General features: G+C 46.4%; 1 protein-coding gene across 13 annotated transcripts in view; it reads right to left on the bottom strand.

The window, feature by feature from the left end:
• The window catches only part of syne1b (spectrin repeat containing, nuclear envelope 1b), a 669,902-nt gene that overhangs the window by 537,180 nt on the left and 107,306 nt on the right, over positions 1 to 25,416 (bottom strand). For all 13 annotated transcript variants that reach the window (XM_072505314.1, XM_072505250.1, XM_072505295.1 and 10 more), the window contains 10 exons: positions 24,982 to 25,094; positions 23,213 to 23,381; positions 20,315 to 20,411; positions 19,986 to 20,188; positions 15,931 to 16,095; positions 14,515 to 14,667; positions 13,408 to 13,551; positions 11,074 to 11,247; positions 10,823 to 10,981; positions 4,516 to 4,680 (listed from right to left, as the gene is read on the bottom strand). In XM_072505314.1, the coding sequence (XP_072361415.1) occupies positions 4,516 to 4,680; positions 10,823 to 10,981; positions 11,074 to 11,247; positions 13,408 to 13,551; positions 14,515 to 14,667; positions 15,931 to 16,095; positions 19,986 to 20,188; positions 20,315 to 20,411; positions 23,213 to 23,381; positions 24,982 to 25,094 (1,542 nt within the window). The remainder of the gene's footprint in view (positions 1 to 4,515; positions 4,681 to 10,822; positions 10,982 to 11,073; positions 11,248 to 13,407; positions 13,552 to 14,514; positions 14,668 to 15,930; positions 16,096 to 19,985; positions 20,189 to 20,314; positions 20,412 to 23,212; positions 23,382 to 24,981; positions 25,095 to 25,416) is intronic.

The raw sequence follows: 25,416 nt of genomic DNA on the forward strand, positions 1-25,416 counted from the left end.
AAGAGTGACCAACACCCATCAGCCTCCATCTTAAACACAACATTGTAAACGTACTTACTGGCTGTACCCCATGTTGTGCACACACTTCAATTCTCAATCGGTTATTATCGGCAAGGGTAGATTTATTTTTTCATGGACTAAAACGTAACCCTCCACCGGCTCACCATCGCCTTTGCAAGGACAGTAAGGGATCAGCAACAAAGGCTGCCCTTGCCAGCAATGATCACATCCCATGAAAGATTTTATTTTAAACTTGAATATCTCTTCCGTAACAGCTGTGTGTGGGTTTACAGGCCTGTGCTGTGTAAGCTGACCAGAACCGGGAGGGGTGAGAGGTGGTAGGGACACCACAAACTGCCCCCAGCCACCATGAGTGGGTTTTTAGGATGGATTGGGTTAGTAGTTTCAGCCAGGGCACTGGGGGATGCCCTGCAATTCACCTCCGCATTCCAAAGACTAGGAGACGACAATAAAAAGTGTCAGGGAGAGATAGAGCAAGAGTGAGAAGCAATGAGAAAGAGAGAAAGAACAACAGAGGGGAAAAGTTTGTGTGCAACAAAGTGTGAGTTCATGAGCGTGTGTGCATGTGTAAGTGAATGAGTGAGCGTTCAAGTGCATGGGTGTGACAGCATGAGTGTGAGTCTGTGCGAATGTGTGCGTGGGTGAAAAGAGTGAGCATGTATGAACATGCATGTGTGAGTGAATTTAAAAAATATATATATTTTATTCAAGTTTTTTGGCCAAACATAACAGTACGTAGTGTTTCGTTTACAAAACAATAAAGCAATATAAATAACCGTCGCCAGTTTTAAACAAATAAATAAATAATATATATAAACAAAAACAAAAAAAACTAAACGAAACTAAATGGCAACTGCCTTGTCCAAAATAAATACTCTCCAAAAATACAGTCCAACAATCCAATATACAATTACATAAACCAAATACCTGTACATATACAATAACATCCCTGAGAGTCCGTCTGATTCCTCCCCCCCCACCCGCCCCCCCCCCCCCTCCCCCCTGGGTTGCTGCTGTTATCTACTTCTTTTCCATTCCCTCTATCTTTCTGTGAGGTAGTCGACGAACGGTTGCCACCGCCTGGTGAACCCCTGAGCCGAACCCCTTAACATGAACTTAATCCGTTCTAACTTTATGAACCCTGCCATATCGTTTATCCAGGTCTCCACCCCCGGGGGCTTAGCTTCCTTCCACATTAACAATATCCTGCGCCCTACAAGGGACGCAAAGGCCAACACGTCAGCCTCTCTCGCCTCCTGCACTCCCGGCTCTTCTGCAACCCCAAATATAGCCAACCCCCAGCTTGGTTCGACCCGGACCCCCACCACCTTCGAAAGCACCCTTGCCACCCCTACCCAGAACCCCTGTAGTACCGGGCATGACCAGAACATGTGGGTGTGATTCGCTGGGACTCTCGAGCATCTCGCACACCTATCCTCTACCCCAAAAAATTTACTAAGCCGTGCTCCAGTCATATGCGCCCTGTGTAGCACCTTAAATTGTATCAGGCTTAGCCTGGCACACGAGGACGATGAGTTTATCCTACGTAGGGCATCCGCCCACAGCCCCTCCTCAATCTCCTCCCCCAGTTCTTCTTCCCATTTCCCTTTCAGCTCATCTACTATGATCTCCCCCTCGTCCCTCATCTCCCTGTATATGTCCGCTATCTTACCGTCCCCCACCCATGTCTCTGAGATCACTCTATCCTGCACTTCCTGCGTCGGGAGCTGCGGGAATTCCCTCACCTGTTGCCTCGCAAAAGCCCTCAATTGCATATACCAAAATGCATTCCCTTGGGGCAACCCATATTTCTCCGTCAGCGCTCCCAAACTCGCAAACGTCCCATCTACAAATAAATCTCTTAATTGTACTACCCCAGCTCTTTGCCATGCTCCAAATCCCCCATCCATTCTCCCCGGAACGAACCTATGATTGTTTCTTATCGGGGACCGCACCGAAGCTCCCGTTCCTCCCCTATGCCGTCTCCACTGCCCCCAGATCTTCAATGTAGCCACCACCACCGGGCTTGTGGTGTATTTCTTTGGTGAGAACGGCAACGGCGCCGTCACCATTGCTTGCAGGCTAGTTCCCTTGCAGGACGCCCTCTCCATTCTCTTCCACGCCACTCGCTCCCCTTCTCCCATCCACTTACACACCATTGAAACATTGGCGGCCCAATAGTACTCACTTAGGCTCGGTAGTGCCAGCCCCCCCCTGTCCCTACTACGCTGCAAGAATCCCCGCCTCACTCTCGGGGTCTTCCCAGCCCACACAAAACTCATAATGCTCTTCTCAATTCTTTTGAAAAAAGCCTTCGTGATCACCACCGGGAGGCACTGGAACACAAAAAGGAATCTCGGGAGGACCACCATTTTAACCGCCTGCACCCTACCTGCCAATGACAGGGACACCATGTCCCATCTCTTGAAATCCTCCTCCATCTGTTCCACCAACCGTGTTAAATTAAGCCTATGTAATGTACCCCAATTCTTGGCTATCAGGATCCCCAGGTACCGGAAGTCCCTTGTTAACTTCCTCAATGGTAAATCCTCTATCTCTCTGCTCTGCTCCCCCAGGTGCACCACAAATAACTCACTTTTGCCCATGTTCAGTTTTACCCTGAAAAATCCCCAAACTCCCCAAGTATCCGCATTATCTCTGGCATCCCCTTCGCCGGGTCCGCCACATATAGCAACAAATCATCCGCATACAGAGATACCCGGTGTTCTTCTCCCCCCCCTAAGTACTCCCCTCCACTTCCTGGAACCCCTCAGTGCCATGGCCAGGGGTTCAATCGCCAGTGCAAACAATAACGGGGACAGAGGACATCCCTGCCTCGTCCCTCTATGGAGCCGAAAATAGTCAGACCTCCGTCCATTCGTGACCACGCTCGCCATCGGGGCCCTATACAGCAACTGTACCCACCTGATATACCCGTTCCCAAAGCCAAATCTCCTCAACACCTCCCACAAATAATCCCACTCCACTCTGTCAAATGCTTTCTCGGCATCCATCGCCACCACTATCTCCGCTTCCCCTCTGGTGGGGGCATCATCATTACCCCGAGCAGCCTCCGTATATTTGTATTTAGCTGTCTCCCCTTCACAAACCCAGTTTGGTCCTCATGGACCACCCCCGGGACACAATCCTCTATCCTCATTGCCATTACCTTGGCCAGGATCTTAGCATCCACATTCAGGAGGGAAATAGGCCTGTATGACCCGCATTGCAGCGGGTCTTTTTCCTTCTTTAGGAGGAGGTGTGAGTGAATTATTGAGAATTAAAGTGTGTGTGTAACAGAAAATGAAAGTAAGCCTTCGTGAATGTGGGTGTGAATGAGTGAGTTTGTGTGTGTATGTATGAATGAATGAGTGGGAGTGTGAATGAGTGTCTATGTGTGTGTGCATGTGTTTGTGCGTGTGTCTGTGCAGCAGATAAAAACCCAGGCAGCTCTGATAGACCAAATGATCATGTACCATTATTGCTATCAGTATTTATATCCAGTTAATGATTTTGTTCAACGGTTTAACTGACATTTGTATAATGCTTACTCAGCAACAAGTCACTCGTAGTGTGGATAGTCAGAGGCTTTTCCCCAGGGTAGAGGGGTCAATTACTAGGGGGCATAGGTTTAAGGTGCGAGGGGCAAGGTTTAGAGTAGGTGTACGAGGCAAGTTTTTTACGCAGAGGGTAGTGGGTGCCTGGAACTCGCTACCGGAGGAGGTAGTGGAAGCAGGGACGATAGTGACATTTAAGGGGCATCTTGACAAATACATGAATAGGATGGGAATAGAAGGATACGGACCCAGGAAGTGTAGAAGATTGTAGTTTAGTCGGGCAGCATGGTCGGCACGGGCTTGGAGGGCCGAAGGGCCTGTTCCTGTGCTGTACATTTCTTTGTTCTTTGTTTCACCTGGCTGCCATGGACATGGATAAGCATCATCACTGGCTCAGCTGCTAACTAGAGGTTTAAGAGTTCTTTTCAGTTTTTGATCCTCTGTCCTTGGTAATTAATAACTGGATCAAGCGAAGTCAGAATGTAGGACACAGAACAAGACCAGATGGGAAAATTGTTGGATAAATTTTCCAATTGGAAAACTCCCAACATGGAGTCTCATCTATCAGACATATATAGAGATAAACATGCAAGAACCCAAAGTGTTATGGGGCAAAACAAATTAGGGGTTGCTCTTGAGGTGGGGTCCTGATGGGTGGAGCTCCCGGTCTTGAAAGTAAAGTATTGTCAAAGCTGGGAATCTTAAATAGGAGCAAAAAGTGCTTGAAGAGCTCAGTGAAACAAGCAGCACTGTGAAGAAAAAGGGAAGTAAGGTTAGCATTTCATGTCAATGACCACCCCCCCTACTGTCGCAATGTTCTCCCAGCTTCAGGGTATTTGAGCACACTCTGTGTCTCGGATGAGGCGGTGAAGGGGGAAAGAGAGGGCCCGCCCGCCCGCCCTTATGGTCAGCTTCATCCGAGGTGTCCTACTCTCACCGTGTGTCTCGCCAAAAGCCGCTCAGGGTTCCCCTCCTCCATCATGGCCGTCTGGGCTGACTGCAGGATCACTTCCAGCTCCTTCCTGCAATCCTCAAACCTTTTCAGCAGACTGTTATTTGTTTCCATGCACTTCCTCCACTCAGCTCCTTGTTGAACCATGTCCTGTTGGGAAACAAGAGTGCAATGTGGAAGTTTAGAAAGGAATAAAAATTCTCATTGCTCGCGCTCCTTTCATGATCTCAAAACGTTGCAAAGTGCTTTGCATCCAATGAGATACTTTTAAAGTGTAGTCACTGTTGGAACGCAGGAAAAACGGCAACCAATTTATGCACAGCAAGCTCTCACAAAGGGCATTGTGATCACCGCCAGACTATCCTTTTCAAATATCGGATGAGGAACATTAGGAGAATTCCTTCTTTCAATAGAGTTGGGATTGTATACATCCGCTTTTCACTATATTGGCAGTGGGGCTCAGTCATTGAGTATTTCCAAGACAGAGATCGATAAATTTCTAATTATTAAAGATTATATTAACAAATATATCTTTAATTTCAAGTTAAAGGAAACCTTTAAGATCCTGAGGGGTATTGACAGGCTGGATGTGGAAAGGATGTTTCCTCTTGGGGAAGAATCTAGAACTAACGGTCACTGTTTAAAAATAAGGGGTCGCACATTTAAGGCAAAAATGAGGAGAGGTTTTTTCCTTCAGAGGGTTGTGAGTCTGTGGAACTCTCTTCCTCAAAAGGCAGTGGAAGCAGAGTCTTTGAATATTTTTAAGGCAGCGGTGGATAGATTATTAACGAGGGGGTGAAAGGACATTGGGGGGTTCGGCAGGAATGTGGGGTTGAGGTTACAATCGGTCAGATCATCTATGATCTTATTGAATGGTGGAGCAACTCAAGGGCCTCCTCCTGCTCCTAATTCATACGAAGCACCTTGGGATGTTCCGAGTTGTCAAAGACTCTGGATAATACAAGCTTTTTCATTTAAAATAGCAAGAAATAAATGGTCAAATCACCCATTTTATATATTGGTTGAGTGACGAATCTATGTCAGGACATGACTGTTCTACTTCCAATAATGCCAGGGATCTTTTACCCTCACCTGAAGGGGCAGACAGGGCCTCAGTTTCACATCCAATCCGAATAAACTGCATCTCTGACAGTGCAGCACTGCCTTAGTGGATCGTTGGCACAGATTTTGGGTGGGATTGGTGGCACAGGTGAGGAATGTAAATTGCCATTGACTTCAGCAGGACCAGGACCAGGAAGCACGCCAGGGGTCAATGATGAGCCACCTACATCATGGGGGAGGGGCTGGAGAATTCTGCCCTTTGTGTTCAATTCTCTTGACTAATTGTAAACAGCTGCTGCTCTGCGTGAGTTGGAGGGAAGATATATCATGGTTGTACCCTTCTGGGGGAGCTTCAGCCAATGGGAGCACCACAATGGGAAACCCTGAAGAGTATCCTTGATTTTGTAACGTGAACCCTTCTCAAGAGAAACAACTCCTGGCCAGCAGCAAACAATGCGTCAATTTTTAAATTTGCAATGATCAAATCCCTCTTTGGCATTACCCTTTCTATCTTTGCAGCCTGCTCCAGCTCTATAATCCTGCACAATATCTGCATTCCTTCAAATCTGGTCTCTTAAGCATCAATGAAAGCCCTCCCTAAACCTCTGTATCTCTCTTACCCCCCTTGAGACAATCCTTAAAACCTACCTCTTTGACTTTTCACTCCCTCCACCACCGACACACAGTGATAGCCATGTGCACCATCTACAAGATGCACTGCAGTAACTCGCCTTTTCGCCAGGAACTAGGCAGCACCTTCCAAATGCACGACCACTACTATCTAGAAGGACTAGGGCAGCAGATACCTGCAAACCCCACCGCCTGGAGGTTCCCCTCCAAGTCACTCACCACCCTGACTTGTAAATATATTGCCGTTCCTTCACTGCGGCTGGGTCCAAATCCTGGAACAGCACAATGGGTGTACCTACACCTCAAGGGCTGCAGTGGTTCAAGAAAGCTGCAGGCCACCACCTTCTCAAAGGCAATTAGGGATGGGCAACAAATGCTGGCCTCGCCAGCAAAGCCCACATCCTGTGAAAATTAATTTTAAAATATGGTATTGGGTCTGCTGCCTACTATTTCCTTCTGTGTCAGATTTGCCGATTATGCACATGTGAAATGCCTTGGGACGTTTTACGTTTCCTTTTCTCTGCATCAAAGGTGGCTTGCTCGGCCATTTCAGAAGGCATTTAAGAGTCAACCACATTGCTGTGGCTCTGAAGTCTCGTGTTAGCCAAATCAGGTAAGGATGGCAGATTTCCTTCCCTAAGGGACATTGGTGAACCAGAAGGGTTTTTATAACAATTGATGATAGTTTCACGTTCGTCGTCACTGAGACAAGCTCTTAATTCCACATTTGATTAATTGAATTTAAATTCCACCAGCTGCCGTGGTGGAATTTGAATCGGTGTCCCCAGGGTATTAGCCTGGGCACTCTGCATCATTAATCCAATGACATTACCACCACACCACCATCTCCCCATGGTTCACCCTTGTGACAAGTTTTAACATTCCTCCTTCCCTCTGTTATATGTGAGGCTATATGCTGCAAATTGGCAGCTCCCTGTATAGAACGTCCTGCCCTGGGAGCGGTAACCTAAATATAGGACATGGTAACACCGTGACCTGACAGATTCCATGTCCGATATTCTGATTAGTGTTCCCGGAAGCTCCTTGCCAGTGATGAGCACTTACTGATTTTTAAAATCTGACCTATATTACAAGTGTTTCACGAGCAGGAATGCATTTTGTCTGCAGTGATATGTACGTTGGAATGTGGTCTAGGTACAAAGCAACAGAGCATCAAAGGGCTGGGCCACATAATAAGCTACAATGTCTAAGCCCTGGGTGTATCACGTCCTGGAACTGAGCTGCAGTCTCAGTGCTTCACGATAAATTATACATGGGTATAGCTTGTTTCAACCTAGCCGTCCATTTTAATTCCCTTAACAGCAAGAGGCATGACTATTTCCTCGAGATGAAACATCAAAAGAATTGGCAAGTCATGTTGCAGCTGTATAGAACCTTAGTTAGGCCACACTTGGAGTATAGTGTTCAATTCTGGTCGCCACACTACCAGAAGGATGTGGAGGCTTTAGAGAGGGTGCAGAAGAGATTTACCAGGATGTTGCCTGGTATGGAGGGCATTAGCTATGAGGAGCGGTTGAATAAACTCGGTTTGTTCTCACTGGAACGTGGCAAGGTTTAGAGTAGATGTACGAGGCAAGTTTTTTACACAGAGGGTAGTGGGTGCCTGGAACTCGCTACCGGAGGAGGTGTTGGAAGCAGGGACGATAGTGACATTTAAGGGGCATCTTGACAAATACATCAATAGGATGGGAATAGAGGGATACGGACCCAGGAAGTGTAGAAGATTGTAGTTTAGTCGGGCAGCGTGGTCGGCACGGGCTTGGAGGGCCAAAGGGCCTGCTCCTGTGCTGTACATTTCTTTGTTCTTTGTTCTTTGTTCATAGATTAAGATTTGTCAATTTAAAACTGTCCCTCAGATTGGTTCTCCTCCATCTCCTCTGGCTGGTACCTCTTCAAAGAACTCTTGTAAATTTGTCAGACATGATTCCCCTTCATGAAACCGTGCAGACGGGTGGCTTGGTGGCACAGTGGTTACCACTCATGCCTCACAGTACCAGGGACCCGGGGACTGTCTGTGGAGTTTGCACATTCTCCCCAAGTTTGCATGGATTTTCTCCGGGTGCTCCAGTTTCCTCCCACAGTCCAAAGATGTGCAGGTTAGGTGGATTGGCCATGCTGAATTGCCCCTTGATATGCAGGTTAAATGGGGTTGTGGGGATAGGATGGGACAATGGGCCTGGATGGGTGCTCTTTTGCAGGGTCAGTGCAGACTCGATGGGCCAAAATGTCTCCTTCTGCACTGAAGAGATTCTAAGATCAGATTATAACTTTCCAAATGCACTGTTATTTTATCCTTAATAATGATTCTGGGCAGCACGGTGGAGCAGTAGTTAGCATTGCTGCCTCACGGCGCCGAGATCCCAGGATCGATTCCGGCTCTGGGTCACTGTCCGTGTGGAGTTTGCACATTCTCCCCGTGTTTGCGTGGGTTTCGCCCCCACAACCCAAAGATGTGCAGGGTAGGTGGATTGGCCACGCTAAATTGCCCCTTAATTGGAAAAATTAATTGGGTACTCTAAATTCATTTTTAAAAATAAAATAATGATTCTAATATTTTGGGGGATTGGTTTTAGATTGACACAGGGCTGGGGGCGAGAGAATGGGACAGTGGGAATGGTATAAATTGGCCTGCTGTGCCAGCTCATTCACTGGGAATTCCTCGCTTTTCCCTCCATTCAGCTTGTCAGGGGCAGGATTCTCCTACCCCCCCCCCGCCGGGTCGGAGAATCGCCGGGGGCTGGCATGAATCCCGCCCCCGCCGGTTGCCGAATTCTCCGGCACCGGATATTCGGCGGGGGCAGGAATCGCGCCGCGCCGGTTGGCGGGCCCCCCCCCCCGGAGATTCTCCGGCCCGGACGGGCCGAAGTCCCGCGGGGTGCCCCCACAGTGGCCTGGCCCGCGATCGGGGCCCACCGATCCGCGGGCGGGCCTGTGCCGTGGGGGCACTCTTTTCCTTCCGCCTTCGTCATGGTCTCCACCATGGCGGAGGCGGAAGAGACCCCCTCCACTGCGCATGCGCGGGAATACCGTGAGCAGCCCGCGCATGCGCCGCCCGGCAATGTCATTTCCGTGCCAGCTGGCGGGGCACCAATGGCCTTTCCCGCCAGCTGGCGGGGCGGAAATCAGTCCGGCGCGGGACTAGCCCCTCAAGGTTAGGGCTCGGCCGCTCAAGATGCGGAGGATTCCGCACCTTTGGGGCGGCGCGATGCTGGACTGATTTGCGCCGTTTTTGGCGCCGGTCGGCGGACATCGCGCCGATTACGGAGAATTTTGCCCATGGTTTTAGATTGATACAGGGATATGGGGAGAGTGCAGACCAGTGGGATTGGTTTGAAATTGATACAGGGAGTATGGAATAGTGGGATTATTTTAAGATCAATGCTGGGCTATGGGGGGCGAACTGGACAGTGTCATTGGTTTTAGATTCATAAAATGAAATGAAATGAAAATCGCTTATTGTCACAAGTAGGCTTCAAATGAAGTTACTGTGAAAAGCCCCTAGTCGCCACATTCCGGCGCCTGTTCGGGGAGGCTGGTACGGAAATTGAATCGTGCTGCTGGCCTGCCTTGGTCTGCTTTCAAAGCCAGCGATTTAGCCCTGTGCATCAGCCTTGGAGACAGAATAGGGCAGTGGGATTAATTTGAGATCAATACAGAGCTATGGGCAGAGAAGAACGCAGAGGGATTGATTTGAGACCAATACAGGGCTGCAGGGAACAGTGGGATTAGTTTCAGATTGATAGAGGGTCTGTGATGAGAGAATGGGACATTAGAAATAATTTGATAGCTTGAACAAAGAGCTGGCACAGGCACAATAAAAGGAATGGCCTGTTTCGGGCTGTAATTTTTATAATGTTTTCTGAGACGTGAGCATCGCTGGCAAGGCCAGAATTTGTTGCCCATTCCTAATTGCCTTTGAACTGAGTAGCTTGCTGGGCCATTGGAAAGGGCATAGGGTCAACCACATTGCTGTGTGTCTGGGGTCACATATAGGCCAGACCAGATAAGGACAGCAGATTCCTTCTCTAAAAGGACATTAGTGAACCAGCTGGGTTTTTCTGACAACCGATGATAGTCGTCATGGTCACCATTTTTCAGTGATTGAAATTAGCTTTATATTCCCAATTTATTAACTGAATTTAAAATTCAGCTGCCTTGATGAGATATGAAGCTGCGTCCCCGGAGCATTAACCTGGATTTACATAGATTACTAGTCCAGTGATATTGCCACTACGCCACGGCTTCCCCAAATTGTGCATGGTGCTATAATTCTAAGATTGCAAGAATTTGCATTCGCGGTAAGTAAAGACATGGGGCTGAATTCTCCGTCGGCGGGATCCTCCACTTCGCCGGCAGCGCACTCACGCCCGCGGATTTTCCGACGGCGTGGGGGTGTCCACAATGGGAAACCCTATTGGCCTGCTGCCGGGACAGAGAACCGCACTGCCGGCGGGGGAGCGCCGCACCATAAAACGGGTGCGGAGGGACGGAGGATCCTGCCCACGCTCTCTCGGTGTCACTCTGTACAGAGCAGGTGAAGATTTGAACACGGTTCGGGGTAGAGACAATGGGGAGCCACCTGGAATGCTGTTTGAATCTGAAGGAGTTTCTTCTGAAGGGCAGAGGAATCCAAGTGTCTCAGCACTTTGCTGGCTGTCAGCAGTTTCTGAATTGTCTGCATATCCCTCTCGGCTGCGGCCATGGCTTTCTTGCATTTGTCTTGGCAAGTTGTCAATTCCTACAGAGGTGGGGGGAATAAAAGGAACAGAGGCTTTAGTTCCACGATGCTGTCATCAAACTCTGCCATGCTGAAGAAGGATCTCAACTAACCTGATGTCTCATCTTGAAACTGTCCATAGAGTGACCCTCAGCTTCTGCAGGCGAGGTGATCTGATTGGCTCTGCTCAGCGGTTCAAAGAATGCCGTGATGTGCTTCTCCAGCTCGTCGAGCGGAGCCAGCAACTGCTCAGCTTCCAGCAGCAGACACTGGCAGCGCTCTCGAACCTGTGCAAACACAGCAGAGGTCAGGCATCAGCCAGGCAAAGCTTCAAAATCAAACAGCTTACAGAACATTTCTATTAGTAGGGTAAGTTTGGACACTGTCCCTTCCACATCTGGGATTTTTTAAAATAGAATTTACAGTGCAGAAGGAGGCCATTCGGCCCATCGAGTCTGCGCCGACCCTTGGAAAGAGCACCCCACCCAAGCACACACCGCCACCCCATCCCCGTAACCCAGTAACCCCACCCAATCTTTTTTGGTTGCTAAGGGCAATTTAGCGTGCCCAATCCACCTAACCTGCACATCTTTGGACTGTGGGAGGAAATCGGAGCACCCGGAGGAAACCCACACAGACACGGGGAGAATGTGCAGACTCCGCACAGACAATGACCCAAGCTGGGAATCGAACCTGGGATAAATGATTTGGAGGAAAATGTAACTGGTGTGATTAGTAAGTTTGCAGGCGACACAAAGGTTGGTGGAATTGCGGATAGCGATGAGGACTGTCAGAGGATACAGCAGGATTTAGATTGTTTGGAGACTTGGGCGGAGAGATGGCAGATGGAGTTTAATCCGGACAAATGTGAGGTAATGCATTTTGGAAGGTCGAATGCAGGTAGGGAATATACAGTGAATGGTAGAACCCTCAAGAGTATTGAAAGTCAAAGAGATCTAGGAGTACAGGTCCACAGGTCACTGAAAGGGGCAACACAGGTGGAGAAGGTAGTCAAGAAGGCATACGGCATGCTTGCCTTCATTGGCCGGGGCATTGAGTATAAGAATTGGCAAGTCATGTTGCAGCAGTATAGAACCTTAGTTAGGCCACACTTGGAGTATAGTGTTCAATTCTGGTCACCACACTACCAGAAGGATGTGGAGGCTTTAGAGAGGGTGCAGAAGAGATTTACCAGAATGTTGCCTGGTATGGAGGGCATTAGCTATGAGGAGCGGGTGAATTAACTCGGTTTGTTCTCACTGGAACGAAGGAGGTTGAGGGGCGACCTGATAGAGGTCTACAAAATTATGAGGGGTACTGAGGGAGTGCTGCACGGTCAGAGGGTCAGTCTGAGGGAGTGGTGCACAGTCAGAGGGTCAGTATTGAGGGAGTGCTGCATGGTCTGAGGGTCATTACTGAGGGAGTGGTGCACAGTCAGAGGGTCAGCACTGAGGGAGTACTGCTCTGTCAGGGGGTCAGTACTGAGGGAGTGCTGCATGATTAGAGGGTCAATACTGAGGGAATGTTGCATTGGCTGGGGTGTACGACTGAGGGAGTGTTGCACTGTTGGTAGTGCAGTACTTAGGAAGTGCTGCACTGTCTGGGATGCACTGCACTGGGATGTAGGTAGTGGTGTGTCTTGGAGTGACTAGGAAAGTTTAGTAATAGGAGATTGCCGCCTGAGATTGGGATCACAATAATTCAGATAGGTCACATTGATGAGTCCACTCAAACAGTCCATGCTTACATGGACACGTAGGCCTGACAGTCCACACTGAGCCGAAGGCCACACTGGTCAGACAGACACATTGGTCTTTTCCAGTCTGGTACAGAACTCTAAGGGCGGACACACTTCTGACCATGCTAACCTAACTAGGCATCGAAGAGGAGTGATTTGATGGGCTTCCTTGGAACAAAGGAGGCTGAGGGGAAATTTGATTGAGGTGTACAAGATCGTGAGGGGCCTGGATTGCGTGGATGGAAAGGGCCTGTTTACTTCAGCAGAGAGGTCAGTGACTCGGGGGCATAGATGTAAAGCGATTGGTAGAAAGATTAGAAGGGCATCTGAGGGTTGTGGCCGTCTGGAAGTCACTGCCTGAAAGCGTAGTAGAGGCAGAAACCCTCACCCCATTTAAAAGATATCTGAATTTGCACCTCAAGTGCTGTAACCTGCAGGGCTGCGCATCAAATGCTGGAAAGCAGGATGAGGTTGAGTGGCTCGTATTTCGGGCGGCACAGACACAATGGACAGAGTGGCTTCTTTCTGTGAAGTACATTTTTCTAAATAGCTAGAAGAGAAGGAATGTGGAGGGACATGGGGAGTGGCAGGACAAGAACTGCTCCTATGGATGTGATGGGCCGAATGGCCTTCTTCTGTGTTGTAACAATTCTATTATGATTCCAGTTCAGGTTTCTGACCCCCGCCTAGTTCGAAGGCTGATTCTTACTTTTATCAGCTGATCCTTAACAGTCGACATTGTGGCCAGCATCTGTGTTACTTCATCCTGGGGCGTGTCCTTTGTTAGCTGCTGGGCTGTCTTGGAGACCAGTTTGTACTGAGCTTCCATTATTGGCACCTTTTGCTTTATAACCTGCACAGCACAACAGAAACACAAACAACAATCCAACAAGGTCATCCAGAAACTAAAGCCAGTGAAGCAAGGCCTATGACAGAGGACTGTCCGTGTGCTTCAAAGAATCGCTGTGGTTCAGCTTACTGCACGTTACAGCAGTGTCACCATTAGCACCACTTGTATAAAGTCTTCATATCCATGCATCAACAATAGTAACCACCAAACTTTCATTGATGACTTGCATTGAGCAGGCGCCCAGATGGTCAACATTGGAGCCAGGGCTTTCCGGTCTCCTGTGGCGTGTGTTCCAGCGACACACCATTGGCCACCAGCGGGATCGTCTGGTTTTGCCAACGTCCACCTCATTTTTGCGTGGCTCACCTGTCCCTTCATGCGGGAACCTGCCGCGAGGGGATCACCTTCAGCGGGACCATAAGATCCTGCCGGTGGGAAGGGCTGAAAAATCCCACCCTGGGATTTTCTGTACCTATTCAAAATGTCCCCTCGCTGTGTTATACCACTGAAGTTAATGTTATCCCTCCCCACCACATATACATACATAGATGTATACATGATATTTTGAGCATACACACAACACAAGTATACATACACACACCAACACATTCTCTCCGAATATGTTGATCATAGAATTGTTTCATAGAAATTGCTTTTGAGAGATATTCTTCCTCAATATCTCTTTACTCACCACCCATTTAAAAAATGTTACCTCAATATTCTCAACGCAACCTGTCACACAAAATAACACTGCATTGAACATTTATCTCAGCATAAAGTTGTTTCTCCTACTCTGGCTCTCATCCTGACAATCTTCCACTCACCACATGTGTTAGATTTTCAGGAGGGGCCCGGGGTGTAAAACCGACATCGTGGAATCACCCAACAGGCCAGCTGGAATGCAATTTTACACCCAGGTGCCAAGTCGAAAATCTGTCCCACCCGTTCGGCCAAACATTCTGGTACCTCTATATCTTGCACGCAGGTCTTGACGTTGAGGAAAGACACGTCCACCGGGGCATTTTGTTTCTCGTTGGCTGTCTCCACGAAGCTCTTCAAAGCAGATACTCCATCCAGGTACTCCTTCTTTAGTTTGTCCACCTCATCAGCCCGTGCATACTGCAAACAGAAACACATCGTTGCCATAGCTTGAGCGATTGAAACAACCCATCCTGCAGGATACAGTACCACCTCCTAGCCAGGTAGGTTGGAGGCTCTAAAGACGTTTAATCCCTTTGATGTGCAAAAACTTACGAAATAATTTCTCTGCGCCTTTACTTAAATACAAGCTGCTGGAAGATATAATTCAGCACTGTGGACATAGAGGGTATTAACATACAATAAAGAATTGTGTTTAATGATTACCTGCTGTATAATTAAACAGTGGCATCCATTAATCAAAACAAAATGGTTGCCACTGAAGTATTCTGATTGAACAGCGATATCTAATCATTTCTCAGAGCGCCTTTTGGTGGGAAGCACATGATTTTCTCCCTTGAATTCCGTTGTGAAAATCCAACTACCTTTTTTCAGGGAACATAGAATTAGAATTACTACAATGCAGAAGGAGGCCATTCGGCTCATCAAGTCTACACCGATCCTCTGAAGGGCATCCTACCTTGGCCCACTCCACCGCCCTATCCCTGTAACCCCACCTGATCTTTGGATACTAAGGGGCAATTTATCATGGCCAGTCCACCAAATGTGCACATCTTTGGACTGTGGGAGGAAACCAGAGCACCGGGAGGAAATCCAGACATGGGGAGAAAGTGCAAACTCTACACAGACCGTCACCCTAGGCCGGAATTGAACCCGGGGCCCTGGAGCTGTGAGGCAGCAGTGCTAACCACTGTGAACCCGTGTCGCAAGCATGGATTGGAGCCATACACGTGATTCCATAACGCGCCTGTGAATTGAAGTGACCCAGCAAACCACCGAGGTGTAAAAGGGAATACAGTCGCAGGAAGGATAACCACTTTCATCTTCTAGGGCAGACTGGGGATGGAGAATAATTGCTGGCCTTCCCAATGGCAGCCACAAAAGAATAATGGTAACGTCTCCATTCTGTGCACAGCGACTTAGCACAAGTCCTGAAAGACGTGCTGTTAGGTGAATTGGACATTCTGAATTCTCCCTGTGTACCCGAACAGGGACCAGAATGTGGCAACTAGGGGCTTTTCACAGTAACTTTATTGCAGTGTTAATGTAAGCCTCCTTGTGACAATAAAGATTATTATTATTATATGGCCAGTAACCTGCTCCTGTCACCGGTGTGTACACTTTTCGCAGCTCTTATCCAGATCACTGAGCACTGGCAGCTGCCAGGATTCTCTATTATATTCAACCTTATAAGAAGGAACGATGGGACCCAGGACAACCTACATGTTTCACTTTGACGAAGAGCTCCCGCCAACGTCCGTTGAGTAAGAGTAGCTGCTGTTTGAGGTCGCGAGAGACCAACTCATCGCATGTCTCAATGAGGAAATTTCCCGCGTCGTTCATGACAGAGTGCTGTTGGATCCAGTGAGGGAGGTGTCGGAAGAAGTCCTTCAAACACAAAATGTAAGTAATTTAAGAAGGGAACATTGAATGTTAAACATCAGCAACTGCTTTTGATGAGGAAACTATCCAGCGACACAACTTCACCATTTGTGTAAAACGCAGGCAACAACGATTGATCCACCGTGTAACCTTCTTAAAATGTCACCTTGGCTCAAGGTGCTGGGACTTGGGAGTTAAAGTGTTCCACTCCAGTGCTCCAGCCATTGGCCTTAATTTTACGCAGCCACTCGTGAGCGAGGAAGTGCTGCATATGCATAGGTACTCTCCACCTGAAGAAACACACTGAGCTCCTGTCAGTGTGATGGAGGAGGGTGTTAAAGAGCTCAAGGTACTCATTTGGAGAAAAGCAAAAAGAGTTCTCACCTTTGCCCTCAGCCAACATTCTATCATCAACCACCACCAAAAGCAGATTAATCGACATTTCATCAACACACCGTTTATGGAATCTTACTATGCATCAAATGGCCACTGCATAACAACAATGGCTGCACTCCAAAGACATTCCCTATCTAAAGAGCATTGAGGTGGTGCTGAGTGATCCGTACAGTGCTCCAGTTTTCTTTAATCGGGCTTGAGTTTCCGCTTTGGGCACAAATTGACAATTCGGCGTAAATTGCGCTGATAATTACGTCTATTTTTCAAAGATAAGCTGTGGTATAAGTTTCTGATTGAACTCATTTGCATAACCACAAACACAAAATCTACCATGAAGCAGCATATCCGAGCAGCTTTTCAGAAGGTAATTGTCTATTTGTTTTGCCGCTAAAAATATCCCTCAGTATAGTCATGATTGGTAACCTAGAGCTGTTAATTAATTAGGCTGGAAGTTAGTTTTTCACAAAAAAATTAGCATTTTTAATAAACCTGTGAGTGACCCGTGTAATGAATATGAGATTGGGATATATATTGTACCTTACATCTATTGCAGTAAGGCTTTTTTAAAAGCCTGAATTAAGGAATATATTTGTTGCAGTGATATTATTAAAGAACATAGAACATAGAACAGTACAGCACAGAACAGACCCTTCGGCCCTCGATGTTGTGCCGAGCATTGTCCGAAACCAAGATCAACCTATCCCACTCCCTGTCATTCTGGTGTGCTCCATGTGCCTATCCAATAACCGCTTGAAAGTTCCTAAAGTGTCCGACTCCACTATCACAGCAGGCAGTCCATTCCACATCCTAACCACGCTCTGAGTAAAGAACCTACCTCGGACATCCCTCCTATATCTCCCACCCTGAATCTTATAGTTATGCCCCCTTGTAACAGCTACATCCACCCGAGGAAATAGTCTCTGAACGTCCACTCTATCTGTCCCCCTCATTATCTTATAAATCTCTATTAAGTCGCCTCTCATCCTCCTCTGCTCCAAAGAGAAAAGCCCTAGCTCCCTCATCCTTTCCTCATAAGACCTATCCTGCAAACCAGGCAGCATCCTGGTAAATCTCCTTTGCACCCTTTCCAATGCTTCCACATCATTCCTATAATGAGGTGACCAGAACTGCACACAATGACCAGAACTGCACACAATAACCAGGACTGCATAACCAGAACTAGGTTAAAGTATCCAGACTGTGGGCAGGATTTACCGACCACCCCGCCGCGTGTTTTTCAATAACGGAGACAGCCCGCCAGCAGGATCTACCGACCCTGCCGATGTCAACGGGATTTCCCGGTGACAGCACCCCTTGTTGCCAGGAAACGCATGTGTCGGCGTGGAATCAGCATTTCCCGCCGATGTGAACACCCTGTGTGTCTACTAAAGCTGCAATTAAGAGGTCGTAAAAGATGTGGTAATTGTTAATTTTAACCATTTACTTGTTTACAGAGAAATGCCTAGTGGGACATTGTTATGATTGCTGGAGATTCCTTGGAGAGTAGATACTTTAAGAGGAATTGTATTAGCCCTAGCTAAGTAGGTGATGGAGCATCATAGTGGGATACAGATGATATAATTAATAGGAAGAACTAGGTCTGTCTGTGGTTTTGCAGTCTGCTGAAAAGCAATGTTGCCAAATGCTGTCACCTTCATCAGAAGAGTCTGACAAGACAGAAGGATATTCAGGTTGTTCCTGAAAAAGGTCTCTCCATCTCTCCAAAGGTCTCCACAGATAAGCAAGTAAACCTGTTTTGTTAACTTTATTTATTTATTAATTTTAAAATTTCAGTGTACCCAATTCATTTTTTCCAATTAAGGGGCAATTTAGTGTGGTCAATCCACCTAATCTGCACATCTTTTTGGACTGTGGGAGCGAAACCCACGCAAACACGGGGAGAATGTGCAAACTCCACACGGACAGTGACCCAGAGCCGGGATCGAACCTGGGACCTCGGCGCCGTGAGGCAGCAATGCTAACCACTGTGCCAGCGTGCTGCCCATTAACTTTATTTATGAGTGACATTTGAACTGTATTGGGTTGCTTAATTGGAGTTAGTAACAGTATAGATAGTAAGCAAGTTTTTCCTTATGTTTAAGAACTGTTTAACCGTTAATTGTAAAGCTATTTCTTTGATATTAATGTGGTTGATTCTGCATTTAAATTAAAGTTTGTTTCAACATAAAAGATATCTATTGGTCAGAATCATCACTCTTGTGGTGAAGTATCCTTTCCTCACAGTTTTATAAATTTTTAAAAACTGTTTGGTGTTCTTGTCTGGTATCCTAACAAATGTTGGGATCCGGTCCCGGATCTTAACATCTGATTTTAAATAAGTGTAACGACTTTAAAAATAAACATTTATTTGCTTCACTGCTGCATTCTAAACAATATCTTGAGAAATTCAATATTTGTTAATATTCAGAATTTTTTTTAAAAGCGTCTGTCGGTATCTCTGCATCTAAAAAGAAGTTTTATTTGAAGAGGCTCAGAAGACCCACAAATGGGCGCATTTAGCAGAAATGCACCACGGCGATTAGTTCAATGTGGGCTGTGGTTAGTTTCTCGTCAGTGTTTTTCAAACTAATGTGAAACTCAGTTGGCACTGAACGTGACTTGGATTTGAATCAATCTTTTGAGTTGGTTTGACTAATTTTGGGTGAACTAAACTTCATCCCTAGAAGATTACTGTTCAGATAAAGTTCTTAATTTTTGCTGTATTGTTATTTGAATCGAAATACAAAGTATGCTGTGAGTTGACTTACCCCACCTGATCTTGAATCCCTCCCAAATGCCAAAATCATCTCAACTCTTCACTTGCGGACATCAACTTGAACATTCCAGCATGAAGTACATCTAACACGCACCTCAATGTGCCCAACGGGTCAATTTTTACTGATCCCTATATCACTATAACCTTTACATGAACTCGCCGTTACCTCAACACGAGCTTATTATTGCTTTATATCCGCTCACTAGTTTCCTAATAGCAATTCATCATTAACCTACATTCACTCACTATTAACACCACATTGACTCACTCTTATATGTACTTTTCTTATGAATTAGGTGCAGAAACAGGCCACTCGTACCCTTGAACTTGCTCTTCCATTCACTAAGATCATGACTGATCTGATGGTAACTCTTACCCAATGCTAGCTCACCATGGACTCTTCCCACTTAGTATTTCTCCACCCCAGCTAATTGTCCCACGCTGACTCACTATTTTCCCTACTGCAGCTCATTATTGTCCCTATCCCCCTGTAGAAGGATCAATTAGATCTGAAACCAACCCTGTTTCTCTCCATAGATGTGCCAGACCTTCTGAGTTTATTCGGCATTTTCTATTTTCATGCCCTTTTACCAGTCCACTTTCTCGTGGCCCTGATCTTTAGGTTGTTTAAAAGAAAAATTATACTGGAAGTCTCCACATTCTACAATGGCAATCTCAATTAGAGCTTGGCAGATTTTACTAACGTCCTCTCGTCAAGTGTTACCTTCTTGGCGAGTTCTGGTTGATTCAGCATCTTCTCTGCATCTTCCAGCCAGGCCTGTAGGCCTGTCACTGTACTGCTGTACTTGTCCCAGTTAGTAACCACCTCTTCCAGCATGCTCCTGACACTGCGCACCTCCACAGACAGATTGCGCCACTGCACCAACGAGTCGGTCAGGAACTTGTTGATGTTCTCTCTCTCTTCAGCTACAGGAACAGAAATAATAGGTTAAGATCCTGATCAGTGGAGCAGGGAAGTCGGGCGAGGGTGCCAGTCACCAGGTCATTCATCCAGCATGGGAAGGGAGTCGGCATTAACAAGCAGTTGGTTACCTGAGTCCTCAACTTTCAAGTATGCGTCAGCCGCCTGCTTCAGGGATTGAAAGGTGACCTCATAGTGTCCAAAAAACTTGTTGCCCTCGACAAATGCCTGCAGAGAAAGAACAAAGACGTCAACAAGATTTGGGTGTCCCGCACACAAATCACTAAATGCTTGTCGGAACTAAAAGTAATTATAAACATAACCAATAGTTTGTTGCCTTTATCTCAAGAGAGAACATAAAGGGAAGGATGTGGGGTTTAGGTTTCGGTTCTGGAGAATCTCAATAGCTTTTTGTGGGAGAGTGATCTAGATTTCCAAGACCGTTTGTATGAAGGAGTGTTGCCTGACATCACCCCTGAACAACCAACCCCTAATATTAAGGTTATGCCCCTTACTCTCGACACCCCACAACCCTCCCCCCACAAGAGAAAATAATTTCTCTCTATCTAACCTATCAAATCCTTTGACAGTTTAAAAGAACTGAATAGATCAGCTTTCAATCTTCTATACTCAAGGATACAAGCTAAATTATGCAACCTGTCATTTTTAGCCCCAATATCAAAGTGGTGAACCTAAAATGCACCCTCTTTGAATGTATCGTTCATGAGGTGTAGTGCACATTTATTTAGATAGTATCTAACCAGAGCTTTATATAACTTATTGATTGCTTACCCAATGGTACTGTCATTAGCAATGTTACAGTACGTGTGGGAAACTGCAATATTCCTTAACATAATCTTTGTTTTCTTCTTTTCTCTTCCCATGCCTAGTGGCACAAGAGGCAGACAAAGTATGTCCATATGTCCTTTCCCTTTCTGTTCTTTTCCCAGAACAGGATGCCTGTGGTCGCCATAGAAGCTATAGCTTCAGGGGCGCCACTCGGCCCCAAGGATGGCTGACCAGAAGGCTCTGCCCCTATTCTGTAGGCGTATTTGAAGTACTTACAAGTTGCTTGAGGCCTGTTTGGTTGCATCGTGAACCTTTGGTGGCCATCAAGTCCTGGAGGGCGGCACAGTGGCATGCACTGCTGCCTCCCAGCGCCAGGGGCCCGGGTTCAATTCCAGCCATGGGTGACAGTGTGGAGTCTGTATGTTCTCCCCGTTTGTACATGGGTTTCCTTCGGTTGTTCCGGTTTCCTCCCAAAGTCCAAAGATGTGTGGATTAGGTGGATTAGCCATGATAAATTGCCACTTAGTGTCCAGGGATGTGCAGGTTAGGTTATGGGGTTACGGGTACTGGGGGGGGATGGAGGGACGGGGGGACCTGGAGACTCTGATTCAGAAACAGGGATGGCACCCATTGCATCACAATACCTCCTCCCTTAATATAATATCAATGAAATATGATCTACACAGTAATCTTTAACTGAAATATTCCTGATTATATAATCTCGTTGAATTATTCCTGATTATATAATCTAACTGAAATATTCCAGATTATATCATTTCACTGAACTATTCCTGATTACCGGGGCGGCAAGGTGGCACAGTGGTTAGCACCGCTTCACGGCACTGAGAATCTCGGTTCAATCCCGGCCCCGGGTCACTGTCCGTGTGGAGTTTGCACATTCTCCCCGTGTCTGCGTGGGTTTCACCCCCACAACCCAAAGATGTGCAGGGTAGGTGAATTGGCTACTCTAAATTGCCCCTAAATTGGAAAAAAATAATTGGGTACTCTAAATTTATTTTTAAAAATAAATATTCCTGATTATATAATTTCACTGAACTATTCCTGATTTTATAATTTCACTAAAATATTCCTGATTATATAATTTCCATGAATATTCCTAATTATATAATTTCACTGATATACTCTTGATTATAAAATTTCACTGATATATTGTAGCGAAAGTGATGTTTAATGATTAGCTTTAGTTTAGTTTACACATAATCAATTTATATTAATCGATCAACCTAATAGTATATTATATTTTTAAACTATAACCAATAGAGGACTTTAGTATTTGTTAACATGTGACTCTGCTTAGCTTCATGTTGGCACAGAAAGGCATCATAGGATTTTTAGACAAGCATAGAGGTAACATACGAGTGAGTTAATTACAGATCAACTGCCAAAGACGCCCCTGTTATACTTAATTCCTCAGCTGTCAAGGTTAAGTGGGCAAGCCTACATCTTGGTACACAATAAAACCTTATTGTAATTGTGTGTTATCAAGCAACGGAAAGTTAGAAGGAATGTATAAGGAGGAGAGAATAACAATGACTGTGTTCGTCATTAAATTAGTTTTAATCTGTAGTATTTTGGGGGAATAAAGCAATTGCATTTGGTTCAATGCATTCATTATATTGGAGTTGAGAGGGCAGCATGGTGGCGCAGTGGGTTAGCACTGCAGTCTCACGGCGCCGAGGTCCCTCGTTCAATCCCGGCTCTGGGTCACTGTCCATGTGGAGTTTGCACATTCTCCCCGTGTTTGCATGGGTTTCGCCCCCACAACCCAAAGATGTGCAAGATAGGTGGATTGAACACGCTAAATTGCCCCTTAATTGGAAAAAATGAATCGGGTACTCTAAATTTATTATAAAAAAATATTGGAGTTGAGTTTTGCAATTGTGTGTGACTAGACTTGTGACTGTACAATGCTTCTAGATTTTTACTATCTATTAACTGACTGTATAAGAAGACTGTACTATTTCATGTTTTAAATACTAATTACTGATATGTATCTATATTTGATACAGTGCCTAACATTTAAGTACTGCCTATTTTATATTAGTACTTTGTAAACTTTATTGGTTTTGAGGTTATAATCACCGTTACCACTTTATCCTTTGTTTTTAAAGTAAAGTAACTCTTTCAAGTAACCACAAAAAAATGTCCACAATGGCCTCTAAAAACATAATTTCACTGAAATATTCCTGATTACATAATTTCACTGAAATGTTCCTCACAATATAACTTTGGAGGAGATGTTGAACTGCTTCTTTCCTGCCATATTTGATGATCCACGATTTAAGTTTGGTTTCAGCGAGGACCAGAAATGCCAGAAGACGATACTTCAACTCTAGGAAGTCCAACCGTGTTAAATGGAGCTTGGATGCAGTCGCAATGAAATCAAACCTGGAAGGAGGAATTGAACGTGAGGTTAATGCGAGGAACTGACTGACCACAGGCAACAGTACAGGCGCATGTAGGTGAGCCATTCACTGTACCCTTAAAGAAAGGAAAAAGTAAGAAACATTGCATTTATATAGTGCCTTTTGTGACCTTACAGCCAATTAGGTACATTTTGAGGTGTAGTCGCTGTTGTAATGTAGGAAACGCAGCAGATAATTTGCACACAGGAAGATCCCACAAACCGCTATGTGGTAATGATAGGTCTAATTTTGTGATCTTGTGTGAGAAGATAAATATTGACCAGGAGACCAGAGCAGGAGGCGGTGAGCAGTGGGGGCAATCCTTTTCTTCAAAATAGTGCCATGGGATCTTTCACCTCTTTCCGAGAGGGTGGACGGGGACTCAGTTTAATGTTTCATTTGAAAATAATAATAATCGCTTATTGTCACAAGTAGGCTTCAATGAAGTTACTGTGAAAAGCCCCTAGTCGCCACATTCCGGTGCCAGTTCAGGGAGGCTGGTACGGGAATTAAACATGCGCTGCTGGCCTTATTCTGCATTACAAGCCAGCTCTTTAGCCCACTGTGCTACCTGGGACAGTTCCCTCATTATTACACGGGAGTACCAGTCTATATTTTATCCTCAAGTCTTTGGATTGGAGTTTGAGCCCACAGCCTGTAGATTGAGAGGTGAGCGCAGCCAGTCGACAGGAAGATCTACCCAGTGCTAGAGGTAGGACGGTGCCACCAGAAAGCTGCGTGGGCTGTCTACATCAGAGAGTAACGCGGTTTCCAATTTACACTGGTGCTGATACCGCAAAGGATAAAACCAATTAAAAACTGACTATTATCTAGGTGCAACATTGTTTGGTTGAGTCAACATTCATCCCTCAGGTTATCAGCCTGGAGGGCAACACCGTGGCACTGTGGTTGGCACAGCTGGCTCACGGTGCCGAGGTCCCAGGTTCGATCCCGGCTCTGGGTCACTGTCCGTGTGGAGTTCGCGCATTCTCCCCGTGTTTGCGTGGGTTTCACCCCCACAACCCAAACATATGCAGGGTTGGTGGATTGGTCACGCCAAATTGCCGTGTAATTGGAAAAAATGAATTGGGCACTCTAAATTTTTTTTTAAAAGGTTATCAGCCTGTTATTGCATTGCTGTTGTGGGATCTTACTTGGTGCAAATTGGCTGCTACGTTTGACTTTGTTACAACAGAGATTACACTTCAAGAGTGTCATTGGTCATCCGACTTTGAGACACATTGAGGATCTACAAGGTGCAATACAAGATCTCGTCTTCCTTTCTTCAGAGGGCCTCAGTTCGCTGTCACCACATATTCACCCAGTGTCCATTTGTAGAATCTCTAAATCAGCCACAGCACTGGGCCAAAATGTCAAATTCCACAAAGACACTCCAGGAATTGCACCAGTCCCTCAGTATATAACATCCATTCATTTTCAGCCCACTCAGGTTGCGAGAAATGTACACATAAAAGGTCACAGTCACTGAAAAGACAAGTTTAAGATTCCCAGAAATTAACCAGGCTTCCAGCCATTGGATTGACCAAGGTTTACCCAAGGTGCCAAATTGATCCTGTGCTCACCGTTCTGCAGCATCTGCTAGCTGATCGGCCGGGATGAGAATCCCATTCACAGATCCTGCCCTGTGGATCTGGTGGAATATTTGTTTATGACTTTCTAAGGCCTTTATCACATCCTGGGAAGGAAACAGATACAAGTCAGTGCGTTAATGCTCAAAGGAAAGGTTTACTCTGGCTAGTCACTCAATAGGACAAAACAGCTGCCAAGGTTGCAAGTTAACTATGGGTGGGATTTTCCCATTTCTGCACAGAATTCTGGCTAAGGCAGGAAAACCAGCGCCCCCCGCTGTGCAGCCCCCCCGGCTGTGGACCCCCCCGGCTGTGCAGCCCCCCCGGCTGTGCAGCCCCCCCGGCTGTGGATCCCCCCGGCTGTGCAGCCCCCCCCGGCTGTGCGGACCCCCCCGGCTGTGCAGCCCCCCCGGCTGTGCAGCCCCCCCC

Source organism: Scyliorhinus torazame, chromosome 1, assembly GCF_047496885.1.
Source record: "Scyliorhinus torazame isolate Kashiwa2021f chromosome 1, sScyTor2.1, whole genome shotgun sequence".
Lineage (NCBI taxonomy): Eukaryota > Metazoa > Chordata > Chondrichthyes > Carcharhiniformes > Scyliorhinidae > Scyliorhinus > Scyliorhinus torazame.